Below are 25,546 nucleotides of genomic sequence, written 5' to 3'. Positions count from 1 at the left end.
AATATGATCATGGCTGATCATCCAGCTCAGTAGCCTGTACCTGCCTTCTCTCCATAACCCCTGATCCCTTTAGCAAAAAGGGCCACATCTAACTCCCTCTTAAATATAGCCAATGAACTGGCCTCAACTACCTTCTGTGGCAGAGAATTCCACAGACTCACCACTCTCTGTGTGAAGAAATGTTTTCTCATCTCGGTCCTAAAAGACTTCCTCGAAAAATTCTATAAGATTCGTCAGACATGATTTGCCTTTGGTAAATCCATGCTGACTTTGTCCGATGATTTCACCACTTTCCAAATGTGATGCTATCACATCTTTAATAACTGACTCTAGCATTTTCCCCACTACCGATGTTAGACTAACTGGTCTATAATTCCCCGTTTTCTCTTTCCCTCCCTTTTTAAAAAGTGGGGTTACATTAGCTACCCTCCAGTCCTCAGGAACTACTCCAGAATCTAAAGAGTTTTGAAAAAATTATCACTAATGCATCCACTATTTCTGAGGCTACTTCCTTAAGCACTCTGGGATGCAGCCTATCTGGCCCTGGGGATTTATCTGCCTTTAATCCATTTAATTCCCGACTAACCTGGATTTCCTTCAGTTCCTCCATCTCATTAGACCCCCGTTCATAAATTGTGGCCCCTGGTTCTGGTCTCCCCCGACATCGAGAACATGTTTCCTGCATCTAGCGTGTCCAATCCCTTAATAATCTTATATGTTTCAACAAGATCCCCTCTCACCTTTCTAAATTCCAGTGTATATAAGCCCAGTCGCTCCATTCTTTCAACATACGACAGTCCCGCCATCCCGGGAATTAACCTCGTGAAACTACGCTGCATTCCCTCAATAGCAAGAATATCCTTCCTCAAATTTGGAGACCAAAACTGCACACAGTACTCCAGGTGCGGTCTCACTAGGGCCCTATACAACTGCAGAAGGACCTCTTTGCTCCTATACTCAACTCCTCTTGTTATGAAGGCCAACATTCCATTGGCTTTCTTCACTGCCTGCTGTACCTGCATGCTTCCTTTCAGTGACTGATGCACTAGGACACCCAGATCTCGTTGTACGTCCCCCTTTCCTAACTTTTGTGCGTTTTGTGCGCTGGTCATGGAAGGGGAGCTGCAGTCACACATTACAATCGCTACACACTTTTAAATCTCTACTCCTACAGCAACATTTCTGACTTTATCTATGGTCTACTTAAACTTTGTACACTTTGAGTGGCTCAATTAGAGTCATAGAGTCACAGACTGATACAGCGTGGAAACAGGCCCTTCGGCCCAACTTGCCCACACCGGCCAACATCTCCCAGCTACACTAGTCCCACCTGCCTGCACTTGGCCCATATCCCTCCAAACCTGTCCCATCCATGTACCTGTCTAACTGTTTCTTAAACCTTGGGATAGTCCCAGCCTCAACTACCTCTGGCAGACACACAATGCTGGAGTAACTCAGCAGGTCAGGCAGCACCTCAGGAGAGAAGGAATGGGTGACGTTTCGGGTCGAGACACTTCGCCAGTGTGAAGAAAGGTTTTGCCCGAAACATCACCAATTCCTTCTCTCCTGAGATGCTGCCTGTCCCGCTGAGTTACTCCAGCATTTTGTGTCGACCTTCAATTTAAACCAGCATCTGCAGGTTTTTTTCCTTCCTCCTCTGGCAGCTTGTTCCATACACCCACCACTCTATGTGTGAAAAAGGTACCCCTCAGATTCCTATTAAATCTTTTCCCCTTCACCTTAAAATTATGTCCTCTGGTCCCCGATTCCCCTACTCTGGGCAAGAGAGTCTGTACATCTATTCCGCTAATGATTTTATGTGATCATGTGTTGTCTTTCCACTGACTGCTTAGCTCACAACAAAAGCTTTTTCACTGTACCTCGGCACACATGACAATAGGTGCAGGAGGAGGCCATTCGGCCCTTCGAGCCAGCACCGCCATTCAATGTGATCATGGCTGATCATTCTCAATCAGTACCTCATTCCTGCCTTCTCCCCATACCCCCTGACTCCGCTATCCTTAAGAGCTCTATCTAGCTCTCTCTTGAATGCATTCAGAGAATTGGCCTCAACTGCCTTCTGAGGCAGAGAATTCCACAGATTCACAACTCTCTGACTGAAAAAGTTTTTCCTCATCTCAGTTCTAAATGGCCCACCCCTTATTCTTAAACTGTGGCCCCTTGTTCTGGACTCCCCCAACATTGGGAACATGTTTCCTGCCTCTAACGTGTCCAACCCCTTAATAATCTTATACGTTTCGATAAGATCTCCTCTCATCCTTCTAAATTCCAGTGTATACAAGCCTAGTCGCTCCAGTCTTTCAACATATGATAGTCCCGCCATTCCGGGAATTAACCTAGTAAACCTACGCTGCACGCCCTCAATAGCAAGAATATCCTTCCTCAAATTTGGAGACCAAAACTGCACATGGTACTCCAGGTGCGGTCTCACTAGGGCCCTGTACAACTGCAGAAGGACCTCTTTGCTCCTATACTCAACTCCTCTTGTTATGAAGGCCAACATTCCATTGGCTTTCTTCACTGCCTGCTGTACCTGCATGCTTCCTTTCAGTGACTGATGCACTAGGACACCCAGATCACGTTGTACGTCCCCTGTTCCTAACTTGACACCATTCAAATAATACTCTGCCTTCCTATTCTTACCACCAAAGTGGATAACCTCACACTTATCCACATTAAACTGCATCTGCCATGCATCCGCCCACTCACACAACCTGTCCAAGTCACCCTGCAACCTCATAGCATCTTCCTCACAGTTCACACTGCCACCCAGCTTTGTATCATCTGCAAATTTGCTAATGGTACTATTAATCCCTTCATACAATAAACTAAACTAAACTAAACTAAGCCTGGAAAAGTTGAAAGATGGCTTTCCCAAATTACATTTAAGTCAGCAACTGGCATCCCATAAGATTTGTAGCATGGATAATGCACTGCCTAAAATCGTCAGGCAGCATCTCTAGAGGGAAGGAAGGTCTCGACCCGAAACGTCACCCATTCCTTCTCTCCAGAGATGCTGCCTGACCCGCTGAGTTACTCCAGCATTTTTTTGTCTACCTTTGAACTTTTTAAATGTCAATTCACTTTTTCCTTGGAGCACACCCTTTGCTTTTATCTCCGCTATTCCAGGCAGCGCCTCGATCCTTATTTCTCACCTTGTACTTCAAAATCTTCGTGTCCTCGTCCTTGTGTGCCTTCCGAGCGCAAGGGATCGCAGCGTCTCTGCAACACTTTAGAAAGAAACAGCAGTGAAAAAATGACACGGCACATGTGAAAAAGTCCATGCAACCTTCCTTCCCATGGGGTAGGATGAATGAACCAATATCAGAGTGCTTTAGCAGACCAGTGTTGAGACCCCGATTACGATTCGATATGATGGAACTTTATTTATCCCAGGAGGTGAATTTGCTCTGCTAACAGTCATTATAGACAATAGACAATAGGTGCAGGAGGAGGCCATTCGGCGCTTCGAGCCAGCACCGCCATTCAATGCGATCATGGCTGATCATTCTCAATCAGTACCCTGTTCCTGCCTTCTCCCCATACCCCCTGACTCCGCTATCATTAAGAGCTCTATCTAGCTCTCTCTTGAATGCATTCAGAGAATTGGCCTCCACTGCCTTCTGAGGCTGAGAATTCCACAGATTCACAACTCTCTGACTGAAAAAGTTTTTCCTCATCTCCGTTCTAAATGGCCTTCCCCTTATTCTTAAACTGTGGAACATGAAACACAAAATACATGAAATATGAAATTAAAGTGACGAGTGGAAAAAGGATTGGGGACGTGCAAAGATTGGGGAGGGAGGGGGGGAGGGGTAGAGGGGGGTCAGTCTCAGTCTACCCCATGACAGAAGGGGGAGGAGTTGTACAGTTTGATAGCCACAGGGAAGAAGGATCTCCTGTGGCGTACTGTGCTGCATCTTGGTGGGACCAGTCTGTTGCTTAAGGTGTTCCTCAGGTTGACCAGTGTGTCACGGAGGGAGTGAGCTGTATTGTCCAGGATGCTCCACAGTTTGAGGAGCATCCTCCCCTCCAAGACCCCCTCCAGTGAATCCAACTCCACCCCCAGGATGGAGCCAGCCTCCCTGATGGGCTTGTGCAGGTTTGTAAGTTGGTTGGCTTATGTATATTGTCCCTGGGGTGTAGGATAGAACCAGTGGATGGACGATCGCTAGTCAGCATGGACGCAGCGGGACGAAGGGCCTCTTTCAGCGCTGCATCTCTAAATTAAACTAGACTAAACTGATCAAGGTGGCGGCCAACTCGGGCATCTCTTGGTGTGCTTGTCACAGAAGTGGATCGCCAACCACGTGCTAGAATCGCAGAAACATAGAACAATAGGGGCAGGAGTTGGCCATTCGGCCCTTCGAGCCAGCACCGCTGGGGGTGAGCATGAGCTGATGAAGGTGGGCTCGGTACACTCAGTAGTCTGCATCTTGTACTCTTTCAAGGCTGATCGTCAGATAATTACAATGACCATTCTATCCTGCAGATGAATGAATGCACCAAATCTGTCGGCACCTGTCTTTGGTAAGTTGAGCTTTGGTTCTCCTGCATGCTCTGCTCCGTGATCGTGAATTCAACCTGTTGTCGATCCTTTTCTCTTTCCCATTCCAGCAGTTCCTTCTGATATTCCGTCAGTTGTCGCTTCGAATAAACCTGCCGGGAAAATAGCGTCAGTAAGATTGATATTGTGCTCTTTTTAGTATAGGTTTTGGGATACAGCGCGGAAATTGGCCCTTCGGCACACCGAGTCCAACGTCGACCAGCGATACCGGCACGCTAGCAACACTCTAGGGACGATTTACAGGGGAGAAGGAATGGGCGACGTTTCCGGTCGAGTCCCTTCTTCAGACTGATGGTAGGGGAGTCGGAGGAACATGGATAAGGAAGTGTAAGAAAATAACTGCAGATGCTGGTACAAATCGGAGGTATTTATTTCACTAAATGCTGGAGTAACTCAGCGGGTCAGGCAGCATCTCAGGAGAGAAGGAATGGGTGACATTTCGGGTCGAGACCCTTCTTCAGACTGATGTCAGGGGGGCGGGACAAAGGAAGGATATAGGTGGAGACAGGAAGATAGAGGGAGATCTGGGAAAGGGGGAGGGGAAGAGAGGGACAGAGGAACTATCTAAAGTTGGAGAAGTCAATGTTCATACCGCTGGGCTGCAAGCTGCCCAAGCGAAATCTGAGGTGCTGTTCCTCCAATATATCATTGTTGACTGGGAGAAGGTGACAACAAAGCAAGCAGAGATAAAATGTAGTCGGGGACAGTAAGACTGGTCAGAGAACAGGAAAGGGGGGGGGGGTGGGAGAGAGAGAGGGAAAGCAAGGGTTACTTGAAGTTAGAGAAGTCAATGTTTATAATTTAATTTACCCAAGCGAAATATGAGGTGCTGTTCCTCCAATTTGCGCTGGGCCTCACTCTGACAGTGGAGGAGGCCCCGGACAGAGAGGTCAGTGTGGGAATGGGAGGGGGAGTTAAAATGTTTGGCAGCCGGGACAATTTACAATGATACTGATCCAGTTAACCGACAAACCTGTACGTTTTTGGACTGTGGGAGGGAACCAGGGCACCCGGAGAAAACCCACGCAGATCACGGGGAGAACGTGCAAACTCCATACCGATAGCACCCCGTAGTCAGGATGGAACCAGAGTTTCTGCCGCTGTAAGGCAGCAACTCTACCACTGCCCCACCACCACTCTTGTACAAAGGAACAGAAATAGGCTCCTCAGCTTCCAAATTCGTTCTACCATTCCAATTCAATCGTACCTGATTAGTAGTTTGGGGATAATGCATGGAAACAGGCCCTTCGGCCCACTGAGTCCATGCAGACCATCGACCAGATTCAGGTTTTTTCCGTGCTCTCACTTTCTCATCCGTTCCCTGCACACGAGGGACAATCTACAGAGGCCAATTTAACCTACAAATCCGTACGTCTTTGGGATATGGAGAAAGAAATAGGAGCACACAGAGGAAACCCAGGCGGTCACAGGGAGAAGGTGCAAACTCCACACAGACAGCACCTGGGTCTCTGGTGCTATGAGGCAGCAGCTCTACCAGCAGCACTCTTCCCATTTCTAAAAAAGATTTATTATTTTTAACATTATTTCATTTAGCTTTAGCTTTAGCTTTATGCAGCAAGGTGGAGTGAAAAGATTTATTTTGCATGCTGTCCAATCAGATCAGTTAATATATAAAAGCAATCACATCAAACTTGTATTATAGGTATTAGCCGGGACATCCCGTATATCGGGCTAAATTGGTTTGTTCCGTACGGGACCGCCCTCATCCCGTATTAGGCCTGGGGGGCGCTGTAGGCCCAGACACTGTAGGCCCGGACACTGTAGGCCCGGACACTATAGGCCTGGATACTGTAGGCCCGGACAGTGTAGGCCCGGAGGCCCGGGCACCGCCTGACGGAGGTTGCATAGCAACCCGCCTCCCGGCCCGGGCAGCCGCCATTGGTGGAGCGGGAGCACATGACCGCTGGCTGGGTGAGGTCACGTGGGGCGTGGAGCGTTGACGTCACCTTCTGTCCCTTATTTGGGAGTGAGATAGTTGGCAACCCTAATTACAGGTAAAACAAATGGGAAGATAACGAGGGCCAAATATAGTTCTCATTTATTGTTTATTATTTATTTTATTATTGCCACATGTACAGAAGTTGTTTGCTATCCAGTCAAAGAAAAGTTTATAAGTTCATGTTCATGTAATAGGAGCAGAATTAGGCCATTCTGCTGCTGAAGTCCACTCCGCCATTCAATCATGGCTGATCTATCGTTCCCTGTCAACCCCATTCTCCTGCGTTCTCCCCATAACCCCATACATCCTAAAAATTATACACGATTACAATCAAGCCGTCCACAGTGTGGACATACAGGATAAAGGGAATAACATTTAGTGCAGATAGACACAAAGTGCTAAAGAAACTCAGCGGGGGACAGGCAGCATCTCTGGATAGAAGGAATAGGTGATGTTTCAGGTCGAGACCATTCTTAAGCTTGAGTCAGGGAAAAGGGACATCAAAGGGGACGAAGGTTAAGGAAAATGCAGAATAGATCATCGATAGCTAGAGGAAGATGACAACAAAGCATCCAAAAATAAAATCAAGGGCGGCGCGGTGGCGCAGCGGTAGAGCTGCCGCCTCACAGCGAATGCAGCGCCGGAGACTCAGGTTTGATCCTGACTACAGGCGCCGTCTGTACGGAGTTTGTACGTTCCCCCGTGACCTGCGTGGGTTTTCTCCGAGACCTTCGGTTTCCTCCCACACTCCAAAGACGTGCAGGTTTGTAGGTTAATTGGCTGGGCAAATGTAAAAATTGTCCCTAGTGTGTGTAGGATAGTGTTAGTGTGCGGGGATCGCTGGGCGGCGCGGACCCGATGGGCTGAAGGGCCTGTTTCTGCACTGTATCTCTAAATCTAAAAAATCCCAAAAAAATCTAAATCTAAAATTAAATCAGGAGGACAGTCAGGGTGAACAGTGAACAATATCTCAGTGTCTCCCTCTACCCCGACTCTCCGTCTGAAGAAGGGTCTATAAGATTATTTTTTGTTCTTTGTATGCCTCATTGTCACTTTCACCGCAGCCAACAATCAACCATTGTACATTTCCTTGATCGCCGTCTGCTTTGATCTGTCATTTTCACACCTTACCCATCCATTACTCTAGTCTCCCTCTCGCCTGACTCTCAGTCTGAAGAAGGGTCTCGACCTGAAATGTCACCTATTCCTTCTCTCCAGAGATGCTGCCCGACCCGCTGAGTTACTCCAGCATCTTCCCTCTAGCTTCAGTGTAAGCCAGCGTCTGCAGTTCCTTACGAAACATTTCGTACGGGTTGACTTTGAGAGACCCGGATTGATTTCCGAGTGTTTTTGTGCAGAGGCTGACTGATCAGCCGCTGTAATATAATTAATCATCTCTCACTCAGGCACTTCACTCCAAATATTCCAGATTGGCTGCGAAAATATTTTATGTGTTTACCAGAACGGATGGAACATTTCAAGCACACAGCGTCAACATCGTGCTTTTGCACACATTCCCTGCAGAGTTTCCTCTACTTTGTCCAACATACTTCCCGTGATCCAACAATGTCCCTTTCAATACTGGAAAACACACCAGTCTGCACTATCTCTCCTTCCCCTTCCAAAGTCCTGATCCCACACTTTAGACTCTAGACTTTCGAGAAACAGTGCGGAATCAAGCGCTTCGGTCCTGCGCCGACCAGTGATCAGCCCCGTACACGAGCACTGTCCTACACACACCATAGGGCGGCACGGTGTGGCGCGGCGATAGAGTTGCTGCCTCACAGCGCCGGAGACCCGGCTTCGATCCCGACCGCGGGCGCCGTCTGTACGGAGTTTGTCCGTTCTCCACGTGACCTGCGTGGGTTTTCTCCGAGACCTTCGGTTTCCTCCCGCACTCCAAAGACGTGCAGGTTTGTAGGTTAATTGGCTTTGTAAAAATGTGCAAACCGTCCTTAGGGTGTGTAGGAGAGTGTTAGTGTGCGGCACGGACCCGGTGGGCTGAAGGACCTGTTTCCGCGCTCTGTATCTCTAAACTAAACTCTAAAAATTCTATTTACAATCTTTACCGAAGCCAATTAACCTGCAACACTTGTACGTCTTCGGAGTGTGTGGGAGGAAACCGGAGCACCCGGAGAAAACCCACGAGGTCACGGGGAAAATGTAGAAACTCTGTACAGGCAGCACCATTGCACAAGATCGAACTCGGGTGTCTCTGGCGCTGTATGGCAGCAACTCTACCGCTGAGCCACTGTGCCTTTTCTTTTCCACTCTTCTTTTTCCGATAGCCCCACAAATTTATCCTTTTGAAAAATTAATCCAATTCCATTCAAAAGTTGTGACTGATTCTGCTGCGAATATTCTGTTGGGAGCTCGCATGACCTGGTTGGGCCGAATGGCATCCTTCTGTAACATCATAAGAAATAATCTGTTTCCGTGTCGATCTTATCGAAACGTATAAGATTATTAAGGGGTTGGACACGTTAGAGGCAGGAAACATGTTCCCAATGTTGGGGGAGTCCAGAACAAGGGGCCACAGTTTAAGAATAAGGGGTAGGCCAATTAGAACAGAGATGAGGAAAAACCTTTTCAGTCAGAGAGTTGTGAATCTGTGGAATTCTCTGCCTCAGAAGGCAGTGGAGGCCAATTCTCTGAATGCATTCATGAGAGAGCTAGTTAGAGCTCTTAAGGATAGCGGAGTCAGGGGGTATGGGGAGAAGGCAGGAACGGGGTACTGATTGAGAACGATCAGCCATGATCACATTGAATGGCGGTGCTGGCTCGAAGGGCCGAATGGCCTCCTCCTGCACCTATTGTCTATTGTCTATTGTCTAAAAGTTGTGACTGAATCTGCTGTGAATATTCTGTTGAGAGCTCGCATGACCTGGTTGGGCCAACTGGCATCCTTCTGTAACATAATAAGAAATAATCTGTTTCCGTGTCAAACTAAGCTCCAGGAGTGGCCCTTCTAGTTACACTTGTGGTTACCTGAATATAGAATCATACTGGGAGTGGACAGATGAGGAACCAGCCTGGGGTCACTGACTGAATCACCTCCCTCTGTGCTCTAATAATTCTACGTGTTCCTTCACAGGTATGCTTTAACAAGCTGCCAAACCTGGCAGCAGATAGAAGCTAACACACTTCACACATTAGCTTGAAACTGCACAGTTCATTTACGTCAGATGTTTCAAGGCAAGATGCAGGTCTGAGAGGTGTTGAGGAACTGCAAGATTTAGAGCTCTAGGGGCTAGTGGAATTGGGTATGGGGAGAAAGCAGGCACAAGTCACTGATTGTGGATGATCAGCCGTGATCACAGTGAATGGCAGTGCTGGCTCGAAGGGCCAAATGGCCTCCTCCTGCACCTATTTTCTATGTTTCTAAGATCCAGGCTATTACTTGTAATTAATAGGAACTGCAGATGCTGGTTTATACCAAAGATATACACGAAATGCTGGACTAACTCAGCAAGTCAGACAGCATCTCTGGAGACAATGGATAGGTGACATCTCACGTCAGGACACTTCTTCAGGTCCCAATCCTGAATATCAATTTTCTCCAGAGATGCTGCCTGATCTGCTGTGACGCCAACATTTCATGTCTATCCTGCTATTATTTAAGCATAATGAGCGTTTGGTTCAGTTTAGTTCAGTTTGAAAGTTTTCTTAGCTCGAAAATAAGTATGAATTGGCATTTTTATCGGGATACCAACTTTCTAACTCCAAAATAAGGGACAAAAGGTGACGTCACCGCCTGTGGCCCACGTGACCTCATCCAGCCAGCGGCCACGTTCTCCCGCTCCACCAATGGCGGCCGCCCGGGCAGGTAGGTGGGTTACTACGCAACACACTCGGCCCCGCTCCCCGAACATACTCCGTTAGCCTGCACTGTCTGGGCCTACAGTGTCCGGGCCTACAGCGCTGTCCGGGCCTACAGTGTCCGGGTCTACAGCGTCCAGGCCTACAGCGCTGTCCGGGCTTACAGCGACCCCCGGGCCTACAGTGTCTGGGCCTACAGTGTCCGGGCCTACAGTGTCCGGGTCTACAGTGTCCAGGCCTACTGTATCTGGGCCTACAGTGTCCGGGCCTACAGTGTCCAGGCCTACAGTGTTCGGGCCTACACTGTCCGGGCCTACAGAGCCCCCAAGGCCTAATACAGAACAAGGGCGGTCCCGTATGGGACAAACCAATTTAGCCCAATATACGGGATGTCCCGGCTAATACGGGACAGTTGGCAACCCTACATTTTTACCACACCTTTCATAACCTGCATTAACAGACCTGTTATGCTGCTTCAAGTAAGAAAATGTCATTGCTCCATTGTCGGAATGTATGACAATGAAACACTCTTGCCTCTTGAACCCAGGGTTTTCCAAAGCAGGGATGGCCAACAAAATACTAAGTATAATTACGATCGCAATTTAAAAAATATGGTTGCCGGGGCCAATACCACAGGCCATCTCCTGAAGAAGGGTCTTGACCTCGAAACGTCACCCCTTCCTTCTCTCCAGAAATGCTGCCTGTCCCACTGAGTTATTCCAGCCTATTGTGTCCATCTTCGGTGCAAAAACAGCATCCACAGTTCCACCTCCCCGACCGCCCACAGGCCAGGCCCACCGTCGCCGACCCCCTGAAGAAGGGTCCCGAACCGAAACGTCACCCATTCATATTCTCCAAGATGCTGCCTGCCCCGTTGAGTTACTCCAGCACTTTGTGATTTCCAAGGCCAGATATATACTGGACATAATGTGTAGGAAACAAACGGCAGATGCTGGTTATAATCGATGGTAGACACAAAATGAGCGTTCAGCCTGAAGAAGGGTCTCGACCCGAAACGTCACCCATCCCTTCTCTCCCGAGATGCTGCCTGACCCGCTGAATTACTGCGCCATTTTGCGTCTACACACAGTGCATACCTGCTGACTTTGAGGATTTATTTTCCAAAATCCTTTTGAAGAAAACATATTACCTCACAAATGAGATCCAGGTCGTGGAAGCAGGGAATTTTATGTGTCCTCAGCGTGACGATACAATGTGCGCTGTCTCCAGGATGAAGCACTCCGGAGATGGGAACAATGGTCAATGCCTAGAAAAGGGAAAGGAACAAGTTAATAATGCGCTCCCAAGCTGTCGGTCGTATGATAATTTACAAAAACAAAACGCTCAGCTAATAGACAATAGGCAATAGACAATAGGTGCAGGAGGAGGCCATTCGGCCCTTCGAGCCAGCACCGCCATTCAATGTGATCATGGCTGATCATTCTCAATCAGTACCCCGTTCCTGCCTTCTCCCCATACCCCCTGACTCCGCTATCCTTAAGAGCTCTATCTCGCTCTCTCTTGAATGCATTCAGAGAATTGGCCTCCAATGCCTTCTGAGGCAGAGAATTCCACAGATTCACAACTCTCTGACTGAAAAAGTTTTTCCTCATCTCAGTTATAAATGGCCTACCCCTTATTCTTAAACTGTGGCCCCTGGTTCTGGACTCCCCCAACATTAGGAACATGTTTCCTGCCTCTAACGTGTCCAACCCCTTAATAATCTTATACGTTTCGATAAGATCTCCTCTCATCCTTCTAAATTCCAGTGTATACAAGCCTAGTCGCTCCAGTCTTTCAACATATGACAGTCCCGCCATTCCAGGAATTAACCTAGTAAACCTACGCTGCACGCCCTCAATAGCAAGAATATCCTTCCTCAAATTCGGAGACCAAAACTGCACGCAGTACTCCAGGTGCGGTCTCACTAGGGCCCTGTACAACCGCAGAAGGACCTCTTTGCTCCTATACTCAACGGACCTCTTTGCTCCTATACTCAGCTAAGAAAGTGTTGCATGCACAATACTAAGGAAGAAAGATGGTCTAAACAAATCATTCTACAATACACCTCGCTGTGGCATCTCTGCTGAATAGATAGATGTCTCTAGTTGAAGCTTTTAATAGGTCGTGGACACAAACGGTGATCAAAAGTGGGTGCGACAAATGCCGAAGAGAAAAGGTTTTCAAAAAATGGGAATCAAACTGGTAAATTCTCCTTCCATTATCCACGTCCTTCTATAACCTGTGTAAGAAAATAACTGCAGATGCTGGTACAAATCGAAGGTATTTATTCACAAAATGCTGGAGTAACTCAGCAGGTCAGGCAGCATCTCAGGAGAGAAGGAATGGGTGACGTTTCGAGGCGAGACCCTTCTTCAGACTGATGTCAGGGTGGCGGGACAAAGGAAGGATATAGGTGGAGACAGGAAAATAGAGGGAGAACTGGGAAGGGGGAGGAGAAGAGAGGGACAGAGGAACTATCTAAAGTTGGAGAAGTCAATGTTCATACCGCTGGGCTGCAAGCTGCCCAGGCGGAATATGAGGTGCTGTTCCTCCAATTTCCGGTGGGCCTCACTATGGCACTGGAGGGGGCCCATGACAGAAAGGTCAGACTGGGAGTGGGAGGGCGAGTTGAAGTGCTCAGCCACCAGGAGATCAGGTTGGTTAAGGCGGACTGAGCGAAGGTGTTGGGCGAAACCTGCGTTTGGTTTCGCCGTTGTAAAGAAGTTGACATCGAGAGCAGCGGATGCAATAGATGAGGTTGGAGGAGGTGCAGGTGAACCTCTGTCTCACCTGGAAAGACTGTTTGGGTCCTTGGATGGAGTTGAGGGGGGAGGTAAAGGGACAGGTGTGCATCTCCTGCGGGTTGCAGGGGAAAGTGCCCGGGGATGGGGTGGTTTGGGTAGGAAGGGACGCGTGGACCAGGGAGTTACGGAGGGAACGGTCTCTGCGGAACGCAGAAAGGGGAGGGGATGTCAAGATGCGGCCAGTGGTGGGGTCCCGTTGAAGATGATGGACATGTTGGCGGATGATTTGTTGGGTACGCTGGCTGGTGGGGTGAAAGGTGAGAATGAGGGGGATTCTGTCCTTGTATAACCTCATCCCTCCCGATTTCTAGGGAGTATCAATGCCCTTCCATCACCTTTACCGTTCAGCACTCCAAACCGGACAACTATACCATATGTAGACTCAAGAATTCCAGCCCTCAACTTCTTCACCTCCCCTTCCAGTGTCTCCATCTCGCATGATCCAGAACATAAATCCTTTGATTCCTTTCCAGCTTGGAAAATAGATGCAGGAGTAGGCCATTTGGCCCTTCGAGCCAGCACCGCCATTCATTGTGATCATGGCTGATCATCCACAATCAGTAACCCGTGCCTGCCCTCTCCCCATATCCCTTGATTCCACTAGCCCCTAGAGCTCTATCTAACTCTCTTTTAAATTAATCCAGTGAATTGGCGTCCACTGCCCTCTGTGGCAGAGAATTCCACAAATTCACAACTCTCTGGGTGGAAAAGTTTTTTCTTGCCTCAGTTTTAAATGGCCTCCCCTTTATTCTTAGACTGTGGCCGCTGGTTCTGGACTCCCCCAACATTGGGAACATTTTACCTGCATCTAGCTTGTCCAGTCCTTTTATAATTTTATACGTCTCTATAAGATCCCCTCTCATCCTTCGAAATCCAGTGAATACAAACCCAGTCTTTCCAATCTTTCCTCATATGACAGTCCCGCCATCCCGGGGATTAACCCCGTGAACCTACGCTGCACTGCCTCAATAGCAAGGTCGTCCTTCCTCAAATCAGGGACAAATAGTTACGGCGGTGATAAGAACTCATATTGGCAATTAAATTCATGACCAAAACTAACAAAATCTTTCCCATAACATAATGTCCAGAGCTAAACAAGTTACTCTAAATGTCGCCTCACCAACGTCTTATATAACTGCAAAGGAAGGATGAGAGGGGATCTTATAGAGGACTGGACAAGCTAGATGCAGGAAAAATGTTCCCAATATTGGGGGAATCCAGAATCATGGGCCACATAGTCTAAGAATAAAGGGGAGGCCATTTAAAACCTAGGTGAGAAGAAACTTTTTCACCCAGAGAGTTGTGAATTTGTGGAATTCTCTGCCACCGAAGGCAGCAAAGACCAATTCACTGGATGAATTTAAAAGAGAGTTCGATAGAGCTCTAGGGGCTAGCACAATAAAGGGATATGGGGAGAAGGCAGTCACTGGTTATTGATTGTAGATGATCAGCCATGATCACAATGAATGGCGGTGCTGGCTCGTAAGGGCCAAATGGCCTCCTCCTGCACCTATTTTCTATGTTTCTATGTAACATGACCTCCCGGCATCTATACTCAATACCCCAACTGATGAAGGTCAATGTGCCAAAAGCCTTTTGGGCTCCCCTAACTACCTGTGACTCCACAACAGGAGAGCAGAAAACAAGTTAGAAGGATGAGAGGGGATCTTATCGAAACATATAAGATTATTAAGGGGTTGGACACGTTAGAGGCAGGAAACATGTTCCCAATGTTGGGGGAGTCCAGAACAAGGGGCCACAGTTTAAGGGGTAGGCCATTTAGAACTGAGATGAGGAAAAACTTTTTCAGTCAGAGAGTTGTGAATCTGTGGAATTCTCTGCCTCAGGACACGTGTGGCTGCGCCTAACGGCTGCGGCTCGCTGGCAGTCTGTTTGTCTTTTTTCCTTTTTTGTTTGTGTGTTGGTGTTGGGATGGTTTTTGTTTTTGTTTTTGGCTGTGTATGTGTGGGGGGTGCGGGGGGTGGGGTGGGGTGGGGGGTGGTGGGGTGGGGTGGGGGGTGGTGGGGTGGGGTGGAGGAAACTTTTTTTTTTCCTTCCTCGGGGCGCGGCTCGGCCGCGGGGCCTTCCATCGCCCGGCGCGCTTCGGCCGCTGGACTTAACATCGCCGACGCGGCTCGGCCACGGGACTTAACAGTGCCCGGTGCGGCTCGGCCGCGGGGCCTTCCATCGCCCGGTACGGCCGCGGGTCGTTTCAACGCTCGGTGCGGCTTGGCCGCGGGGCCTTCCATCGCCCGGCGCGGCTCGGCCACGGGACCTAACATCGCCCGGCGCGGCTCGGCCGCGTGACTAAGCAGCGCCGGCGCGGCTCGGCCACTGGGGCCTTCCATCGCCCGGTATGGCTCGGCCGCGGGGCCTTCCATCGCCCGGTATGGCTCGGCCGCGGGGCCTTCCATAGCCCGGTATGGCTCGGCCGCGGGGCCTTCCATCGCCCGGTATGGCTCGGCCGCGGGGCCTTCCATCGCCCGGTACGGCCGCGGGACGTTTCAGCGCCCGGTGCGGCTCGGCCGCGGGGACTTCCATCCCCTTGCGGGGGCTGTGCGGGTCGGTCGCCTCAGTAGGGGTCGAGCTGTCTGTCCGTGGGCGTGGGGGAAGAGAGTGGAAGTTTTGTTGCCTTCCATCACAGTGAGGGGGTGTTTGGAGTCACTGTGATGGATGTTTGTGTTGGGGTCGTGTGTCTTGTGTTCTTTTCTTTTTTGTTGTGTTCTGTGACTGCTGGAAATGTAATTCGGTATCTTGGTATCGAATGAATTCTGTATTCTGTAGTGGAGGCCAATTCACTGGATGCATTCAAGAGAGAGCTAGATAGAGCTCTTAATGATAGCGGAGTCAGGGGGTATGGGGAGAAGGCAGGAACAGGGTACTGATTGAGAATGATCAGCGATGATGACATTGAAAGGTGTTGCTGGCTCGAAGGGCCGAATGGCCTACTCCTGCATCTATTGTCTATTGTCTAAAGTGTTGGTCAGTGCTAGCGGACCACTGAGTTGGTGCAGTGACACGTGGCTGCATGCGGCCGGCGAGGATAAGGCAACTTAAACCACCAAGCAATTAGAGCTAAGGACAAAATAATGACACGTCCATTGAGTGAGGTGGCGCAGAGCCTGATGAAGTGCACGGGCAACTGAGATGACAACAGAACATAGAACAAATACAATCTGAAGAAGTGTCTCGACCCGAAACGTCACCCATTCCTTCTCTCCTGAGATGCTGCCTGACCTGCTGAGTTACTCCAGCATTTTGTGAATACAGAACATAGAACAGTACACAACACACAGTGCTGGAGTAACTCAGCGGGTCGGGCAGCATCTCTGGAGAACATGGATAGGTGACATTTGACAGAGTGCTGGAGTAACTCAGCGGGTCGGGCAGCATCTCTGGAGAACATGGATAGGTGACGTTTCACAGAATGCTGGAGTAACTCAGCGGGTCAGGCAGCATCTCTGGAGAACATGGATAGGTGACGTTTGACAGAGTGCTGGAGTAACTCAGCGGGTCAGGCAGCATCTGTGGAGAACATGGATAGGTGACGTTTCACAGAGTGCTGGAGTAACTCAGCGGGTCAGGCAGCATCTTTGGAGAACATGGATAGGTGACGTTTGACAGAGTACTGGAGTAACTCAGCGGGTCAGGCAGCATCTGTGGAGGACATGGATAGGCGACTTTGCAGGCCTGGACCCTTCTTCAGATCCTTTTTCTGAAACGTCACCTATCCATGTTCTCCAGAGATGCTGCCTGACCCGCTGAGTTACTCCAGCACTTTGTGTCCGTCCTTGTAAAACCAGCATCTGCGGTTCCTTGTGTAAAAAAAGAAGTGTACAAGCTGTTACATAACGAAGATAGACACAAAGTGCTGGAGTAACTCAGCGGGTCAGGCAGCATCTCTGGAGAAAAAGGATGGATGAGGTTTAAGGTCGTGACACTTCCTCAGACCCTTCTTCAGGTCTAAAGAAGGGTCCTGATCTGAAACATCACACATCCTTTTTCTCCAGAGATGCTGCCTGACCCGCTGAGTTACTCCAGCATTTTCTGTCTATCTGCAGTTCCTTGTTTCTACATAGAACAAAACACCACAGCAACAGGCCTTTCGCCCATAACCTCCTCTGCCTACACATGATCCATATTCCTCCACTCAATAGACAATAGACAATAGGTGCAGGATGAGGCCATTCGGCCCTTCGAGCCAGCACCGCCATTCAATGTGATCATGGCTGATCATTCTCAATCAGTACCCCGTTCCTGCCTTCTCCCCATACCCCCTGACTCCGCTATCCTTAAGAGCTCTATCCAGCTCTCTCTTGAATGCATTCAGAGAATTGGCCTCCACTGCCTTCTGAGGCAGAGAATTCCACAGATTCACAACACTCTGACTGAAAAAGTTTTCCCTCATCTCCGTTCTAAATGACCTACTACCCCTTATTCTTAAACTGTGGCCCCTGGGCGATAATTCATCGCGTAAAAACAAATTATCGGGGCCTTGGCAAAATATTAGGGCCTTGCAACCAAGGGTATTGTACCGCCCTCAGCTGAAAAATAAAACGTTATTGCCCAAGCAAATTAAATCTGGTCTTTAGTTGCGGAAGGTGAAGAGATATAAACATTAAGATAAGGATAAAGTAATAAATGGGATTTTAATGGTGGCGGGATAGATAGGGTGACACAAAGGAATGATTGTGGCAACTCCAACAGCCTGACCACGGGAGAAGACGGCAGGGGAAGAGAAAAAGACATGCTGGCCTTCCATCACAGTGAGGAGGGGACTGGAGGAGACTCACTGTGATGGATGTTTCTTTTGTTTGGTGTTGGTTTATGATTGTATGTGTTATTGCATATTTTTATTGCTTATTCTTATTGGTCTTATTGTTGAACTGCGGGTAATTTTTCATTTTGCTGCACATTTATGTGTATGTGACAAATAAATTGACTATTGACTATTGAGAATGTGGGTATGAGATAAAGTAAGGAAGATACGTTTGGGTAAATCCTATAAAAATAGGCTGCCCGGTGTACTAAGTGGGCAGTCAGGTGGTTGGTTTCCTGATTAGTTCCAGCCGTTGTTTGGAAATAAAGGCTTTTAACTTCTCGAAGAATTCTCCGTGTCGCCTGTCTTAATTTCGATGCTCAGGGAACCACAACACTATTTTATCATCTATAGTCAGAGCTGGTTATTGGATCTCTTACCTCACTGACGTGCACAGAAGTGGAATGCCAGGTGTAAGTGATGACTTCTGTCTCGGAAACATTGTACAGAAAGATAATACGGCTACTTTTCGTGAAGACAGGAATATTTCCAAAAGAAATCCGCTCTTCGGACATAAACATCAGCTGCAAAAAATGTCAAGATTTTAGCAATTCCTCTTAGTTTAGCTTAGTTTAGGGTTTCAGCGCAGAAACAGGCCCTTCGGCCCACCGAGTCCGCGCCAACCAGCGATCCCCTCACACACTTACACTATCCCCTACACACACTAGGGTCCATTTACAATTGTACCTCTTGGCAATTAACTCCGTACAGACAGCGCCTGCGGTCGGGATCGAACCCGAGTCTCTGGTGCTGTAAGGCAGCAACTCTACCGCCGCGCCACCGCGCCGCCCTCTAAGTTACAATAGCACAGAAGCTCTTCGATATGTTGGTTCTTTGTAAATATTATCTATATACCAAAACTCTTGTTTGTTTGTTTGTTTGTTCCTGAACTACAGCCAAAACGGTACACGATAGCGCGACAATTTTAGGCCCACCTTACTCACCATCCTCTCTAATGGAAGAAGTTTCATTGAAATCGGTGTTATATTTTAAAAGTTATTCACATTTTAAAGTTTAAATCTATCTCCTAGGGAGGGAGGGAGGGAGGGGGCAGGGAGGGAGAGAGGGGGGGTGGAGAGAGGGGGATGGAGTTGGGGGGAGGGGTGGGAGGGTGAGGGGAGGAAGGAGGGGGGGAGGAGGGGGGGGAGGAGGGAGGGGTGGGGGAGGAAGGAGGGGTGGGGGGGGGGAGGGGTGGGGAGGAAGGGAGGGGGGGAGGAAAGGGTGCTGCACCAATGCAGGAGAGGTTTGGGCCCAACACTTGGTCTAGTTAAAGATTAAAAATTATTTGAATTACATACAAAGCATTTTACAATCAAGAGAATTATAAAGCCACTGAGAGAAGTGTCAAATCTGAAAAGTGTTGAAACTGCTTCATTTGCTCAAGAACATTGTGTAGTTATCAGCAAGTGTGACCTTCTGATGGGAGGAAGGCCATTGCTGCAGCAGCTGTGCATGCTGAGATCCAGGACACTACCCCTAACACTACCCCTTACATCGGCGAAACCAAGCGCAGGCTCGGCGATCGCTTCGCTGAACACCTGCGCTCGGTCCACATTGACCAAACTGATCCCCCAGTGGCCGAGCACTTCAACTCCCCCTCCCATTCCCAGTCTGACCTTTCTGTCATGGGCCTCCTCCAGTGCCATAGTGAGGCCCACCGGAAATTGGAGGAACAGCTCCTCATATTTCGCCTGGGCAGTTTGCAGCCCAACGGTATGAACATCGACTTCTCCAACTTTAGATAGTTCCTCTGTCCCTCTCTTCCCCTCCTCCTTCCCAGATCTCCCTCTATCTTCCTGTCTCCACCTATATCCTTCCTTTGTCCCGCCCCCCTGACATCAGTCTGAAGAAGGGTCTCGACCCGAAACGTCACCCATTCCTTCTCTCCTGAGATGCTGCCTGACCTGCTGAGTTACTCCAGCATTTTGTGAATGAATATCTTCGATTTGTACCAGCATCTGCAGTTATTTTCTTATACCCCTAACAATGAAGCTGATGTCGTACGGTTGAGATGATTGCCCTCCAACCAACACAACCAAGGGCCTGGCCAAGCTGGCCATCCGCGACTCACAGCGCCAGGCGGAAGGGGGATCTGCCCGAGCATGCTGCCTGCCCCTTTTCCGGGGTTACGTCCGTGCCCGTGTGGGGTTGGAGAGGGACTGCGCGCTGTCCACGGGCACCCTGGGGGGTTCCCGGGACCACTGGGGAACGCAAAAGATTGGATGCATCCTGGATAGGGATTGTAACATAGTTGTATAATAGTTTCATTTGGTATATTTGTTTGTATTGTATTCTGGTGGTGAGTTCTGGTTTGTTTTATTGCATTGTAAATATTAAATAATTGATTTAAAAAAAATAAAAATAAAAATAAACAAATAGATAAATAAATAGATAAATAAATAAATAAATAAATAGATAAATAAATAGATACATATATTGATAAATAAATAAAGAAATAAGTAGATAAATAGATAAATAAATAGACAAATAGATAAATAAATAAACAAACAGATAAATAGATAGATAGATAAATAAATAAATAAGTAGATAAATACGGGCGGCACGGTAGCGCAGCACGGGCGGCACGGTGGCGCAGCGGTAGAGTTGCTGCTTTACAGCGAATGCAGCGCCGGAGACTCAGGTTCGATCCTGACTACGGGTGCTGCACTGTAAGGAGTTTGTACGTTCTCCCCGTGACCTGCGTGGGTTTACTCCGAGATCTTCGGTTTCCTCCCACACTCCAAAGACGTACAGGTATGTAGGTTAATTGGCTGGGTAAATGTAAAAATTGTCCCTAGTGGGTGCAGGATAGTGTTAATGTACGGGGATCGCTGGGCGGCACGGACTTGGAGGGCCGAAAAGGCCTGTTTCCGGCTGTATATATATGATATGATATGATATGATAAATACATAAATAAGTAAATAGATAACTCAATAGATAAATAAATAAATAGATAAATAAATAGACAAATAAATAAATAAATAAATAGACAATAACTCAATAGACAAATAAATAAATAAGTGGATAAATAGATAGATAAATAAATAAATAAATAAATAGACAATAGACAATAGGTGCAGGAGTAGGCCATTCAGCCCTTCGAGCCAGCACCGCCATTCAATGCGATCATGGCTGATCACTCTCAATCAGTACTCTCAATAAATAGATGAATAAATAAATAGATAAATAAATAATAAAGACAAACACAACCATCTTCCTTTATGTGAGGGAAGGAACTGCAGATGCTGGTTTAAATCGAAGATGGACGCAAAATGCTGGAGTAACTCAGCAGGACATGCAGCATCTCTGGAGAAGGAAACATATAAGATTATTCAGGGGTTGGACACGTTAGAGGCAGGAAACATGTTCCCAATGTTGGAGGAGCCCAGAACCAGGGGCCACAGTTTGAGAATAAGGGGTAGGCCATTTAGAACGGAGATGAGGAAAAACCTTTTCAGTCAGAGAGTTGTGAATCTGTGGAATTCTCTGCCTCAGAAGGCAGTGGAGGCCAATTCTCTGAATGCATTCCAGAGAGAGCTAGATAGAGCTCTTAAGGATAGCGGAGTCAGGGGGTATGGGGAGAAGGCAGGGACGGGGTATTGATTGAGAATGATCAGCCATGATCACATTGAATGGTGGTGCTGGCTCGAAGGGCCGAATGGCCTATTCCTGCACCTATTGTCTATTGTCTATTGAATGGGTGCTGTTTCGATTCAAGAGCAACGAGAGAGACAGACACCGATGTAGAGAGATAAAGAACAGCAAATGAAAGATATGCAAAAACAATGATGAAGGAAACAGGCCATTGTCAGCTGTTTGTTGGGTGAAAACGAGAAGCTGGTGCGACTTGGGTGGGGGAGGGATAGAGAGAGGGGGAATGCCGGGGCTACCTGAAGTTAGAGAAATCAATATTCATATCAATAGGCAATAGACAATAGGTGCAGGAGGAGGCCATTCGGCCCATCGAGCCAGCACCGCCATTCAATGTGATCATGGCTGATCATTCTCAATCAGTACCCCGTTCCTGCCTTCTCCCCATACCCCCTGACTCCGCTATCCGAGATTGAAAAGGTTGCCACCGTTATCTGATGCGTGTCTCACCTGCCCAAGAACAGGAGCTCGTTGTATGGCTGGGGCTCCAGCGTACGACAGTGGGTCATTGAAAGAGGCACATGTGCCCAGGATGCGCTTGTCATACCCAATACCTGTGATTGTCACCAAGGCAGAGTCTCCATTGAGAATGTGGATCGGGATATTCACCTGGAAGTAAGGCAGCAAACAGGAATACAGTCAATTAGAAGAAATGCAAAACCATAAAATAGATGTAATTTACGGAGGGAGGTTAATGAGTTTGTTTGTTTATATTTTATTTCGAACATGTAAAACAAAAAAAGATAAAAACAAAACAAAATAACAATAAAATGAAATGAACGATAAACCTACACACGACTCAATGAATAAATTCTCATAAACAACACAAATTAAATCTTACAGAGTAACTCTGTTAGTGTGGGCCGCAACAGTTTAGTTTAAAGAAACAGCGTGGGAACAGGCCCTTTGGTCCACTGAGTCCGCGCTGACCAACGATTACCCAAACACTAGTAGACGCAAAATGCTGGAGTAACTCAGCAGGTCAGGCAGCATCTCTGGAGAGAAGGAATGGGTGACTTTTCGGGTCGAGACCCTTCTTACAGCTATCCACTTTAGACAATAGACAATAGGCAATAGGTGCAGGAGGAGGCCATTCGGCCCTTCGAGCCAGCACCGCCATTCAATGTGATCATGGCTGATCATTCTCAATCAGTACCCCGTTCCTGCCTTCTCCCCATACCCCCTGACTCCGCTATCCTTAAGAGCTCTATCTAGCTCTCTCTTGAATGCATTCAGAGAATTGGCCTCCACTGCCTTCTGAGGCAGAGAATTCCACAGATTCACAACTCTCTGACTGAAAAAGCTTTTCCTCATCTCAGTTCTAAATGGCCTACCCCTTATTCTTAAACTGTGGCCCCTTGTTCTGGACTCCCCCAACATTGGGAACATGTTTCCTGCCTCTAACGTGTCCAACCCCTTAATAATCTTATACGTTTCGATAAGATCTCCTCTCATCCTTCTAAATTCCAGTGTATACAAGCCTAGTCGCTCCAGTCTTACAACATATGATAGTCCCACCATTCCGGGAATTAACCTAGTAAACCTACGCTGCACGCCCTCAATAGGAAGAATATCCTTCCTCAAATTTGGAGACCAAAACTGCACACAGTACTCCAGGTGCGGTCTCACTAGGGCCCTGTACAACTGCAGAAGGACCTCTTTGCTCCTATACTCAACTCCTCTTGTAATGAAGGCCAACATTCCATTGGCTTTCTTCACTGCCTGCTGTACCTGCATGCTTCCTTTCAGTTATTATTATTACTATCATTATTATTATCACCCTAGTCCCATTTGCCTGCACTTGGATGCACTTAGCACCCTGAGATGCTCCCTGACCGTTGAGTTACTCCAGCATTTTGCGTCCACCATCGATTTAAACCAGCATCTGCAGTTTTTTCCCCTACCCACACACTAGTTCTATTCTACACGCCAGGGACAATCTACAGAGGCTGATTAACCGACAAACCTGCCTGTCTTCAGAGTGTGGGAGGAAACGGAGCACCCGGGGAAAACCCCTGCGGTCATTGGGGGAATGTACAAAGTCCCTGCAGACAACACCCACAGTGTCTCTGGGTCTCGGGTGCTGTTTAAGGCAGCACCTCTACCATTGCACCACTGTTAAGTGGGATCAATCCTCTATAAAAATACTGCATGATGCAGGACACTAAAATATATTCCGGGCTGGGGTTACAAAGCAGTACAGAGGAATTACTTCATTGCCTGTAAAGAACTTGGGATGCTGTGAAACTCTTATCTACACTGATCAGCCAAAACATTATGACCACTGACAGGCAAAGTGAATAACATTGATTATCTTGATACAATGGCACCTGTCAAGGGGTGGAATATATTAGGCAGCAAGTGAACAGTCAGTTCTTGAAGTTGATGTGTTGGATGCAGGAGATATGGGCAGGAGTAAAGACTTGAGCGACTTTGACAAGGGCCAAATTGTTAATGGCCAGACGACTGGGTCGGAACATCTCTGAAACGGCAAGGCTTGTGGGGTGCTCCCGGTCAGCAGTGGTGAGTACCTACCGACAGTGGTCCGAGGAGGGACAAACCACAAACCGGCGACAGACAGGGTGTTGGGCGCCCAAGGCTCATCGATGCGCAAGGGCAACGAAGGCTATCCCGTCTGGTCCGAACCGACAGAAGGTTGACTGTGGCACAAGTCACAGAAAATTATAATGGTGGTCATGGGAGGAATGTGTCACAATACACAGTGCATCGCACCCTGCTGCGTATGGGGCTGCATACGGAGGACCAACAGCATATTAGGCAGGCGGTCATAATGTTTTGGCTCATCAGGTCATAATGTTTTGGCTGATCTTTATTATGTCTTCATTACTTCTTGTGCCTGGCCTTCCACCTTGTGTCTTCTTTTTTCGTCAATGCTTCTGCCATGATCATTGATCTACATTTAGCCCAACTCTCTTCTTTAAAATTTTCCTTGAAATGCACCACATCTGTGGAATTCTCTGCCTCAGAAGGCAGTGGAGGCCAATTCTCTGAAAGCATTCAAGAGAGAGCTAGATAGAGCTCTTAAGGATAGCGGAGTCAGGGGGTATCGGGAGAAGGCAGGAACGGGGAACTGATTGAGAATGATCAGCCATGATCACATTGAATGGTGGTGCTGGCTCGAAGGGCCGAATGGCCTACTCCTGCACCTATTGTCTGTTGTCTATTGAAAGCCAATTATCGGGGGTTGCATCACAGCTTGGTTTGGGAACAGCTCTGCCCAAGTCTGCAATAAAACATTGCAGAGAGTTGTGCGTATAGCCCACTCCATCACAGACCAGACTCCCCACTATTGACTCCAGCTATGCTGCCAAAAATAATCAACCTTCTTTCTCACCACAGCCATTCCTCCTTCTCCCCTCTCCCATAGGCAGGTGGGGGGAGGGGGGGGGGGGGGATACAGAAGCTTGAGAGCACACACCGCCAGACTCAGAAACAGCTTCTTCCCCTGTTATCATGTTTCCGTGCGGTCTTTCCTTAAGCTCGAGTGCTATCCAATTCTTCCCTACCCCATATCGAACATTGGACTTTGAAACTGTTATGCTACAATGCTGAGAACTATATTCTGCACCCTGTATCTTCCCCTTCACACTACCTATTAAACTTGAGTTTGGCTTGATTGTATTTATGTACAGTATGATGATTTGATCGATAGCAAGCAAAACAAAGCTTTTCACTGTACCTCGGTACACGTGACAATAGCGCGCCTATATCTAAACATCTTATGTTAAAGATGTTATGAATGCAAGTTATGGTCATGGAGAGAGAAAGTTATGGTCAATGGAAACAGGCCAACCAGTCATTTATATTAATCCTACACTGATCCCATTTTATTTTCCCCACCATCGACTCGCCCAGATTCTACCATTCACCAATGCAGGTC

General features: G+C 47.9%; 1 protein-coding gene across 1 annotated transcript in view; it reads right to left on the bottom strand.

Annotated features, from left to right (window-relative positions):
* Positions 1 to 25,546, bottom strand: part of cfap65 (cilia and flagella associated protein 65) — a 198,388-nt gene that overhangs the window by 41,027 nt on the left and 131,815 nt on the right. The window contains exons 24-28 of the mRNA XM_078404358.1: positions 22,096 to 22,254; positions 18,374 to 18,517; positions 11,518 to 11,634; positions 4,543 to 4,680; positions 3,177 to 3,251 (exon numbers count right to left, since the gene is read on the bottom strand). Of these exons, the coding sequence (XP_078260484.1) occupies positions 3,177 to 3,251; positions 4,543 to 4,680; positions 11,518 to 11,634; positions 18,374 to 18,517; positions 22,096 to 22,254 (633 nt within the window). The remainder of the gene's footprint in view (positions 1 to 3,176; positions 3,252 to 4,542; positions 4,681 to 11,517; positions 11,635 to 18,373; positions 18,518 to 22,095; positions 22,255 to 25,546) is intronic.

Source organism: Rhinoraja longicauda, chromosome 8 (assembly GCF_053455715.1).
Source record: "Rhinoraja longicauda isolate Sanriku21f chromosome 8, sRhiLon1.1, whole genome shotgun sequence".
NCBI classification, from domain to species: Eukaryota; Metazoa; Chordata; class Chondrichthyes; order Rajiformes; family Arhynchobatidae; genus Rhinoraja; species Rhinoraja longicauda.
The sequence above is the reverse complement of the archived record's forward strand: the minus strand, read 5'-3'. Positions and strand labels throughout refer to the sequence as shown.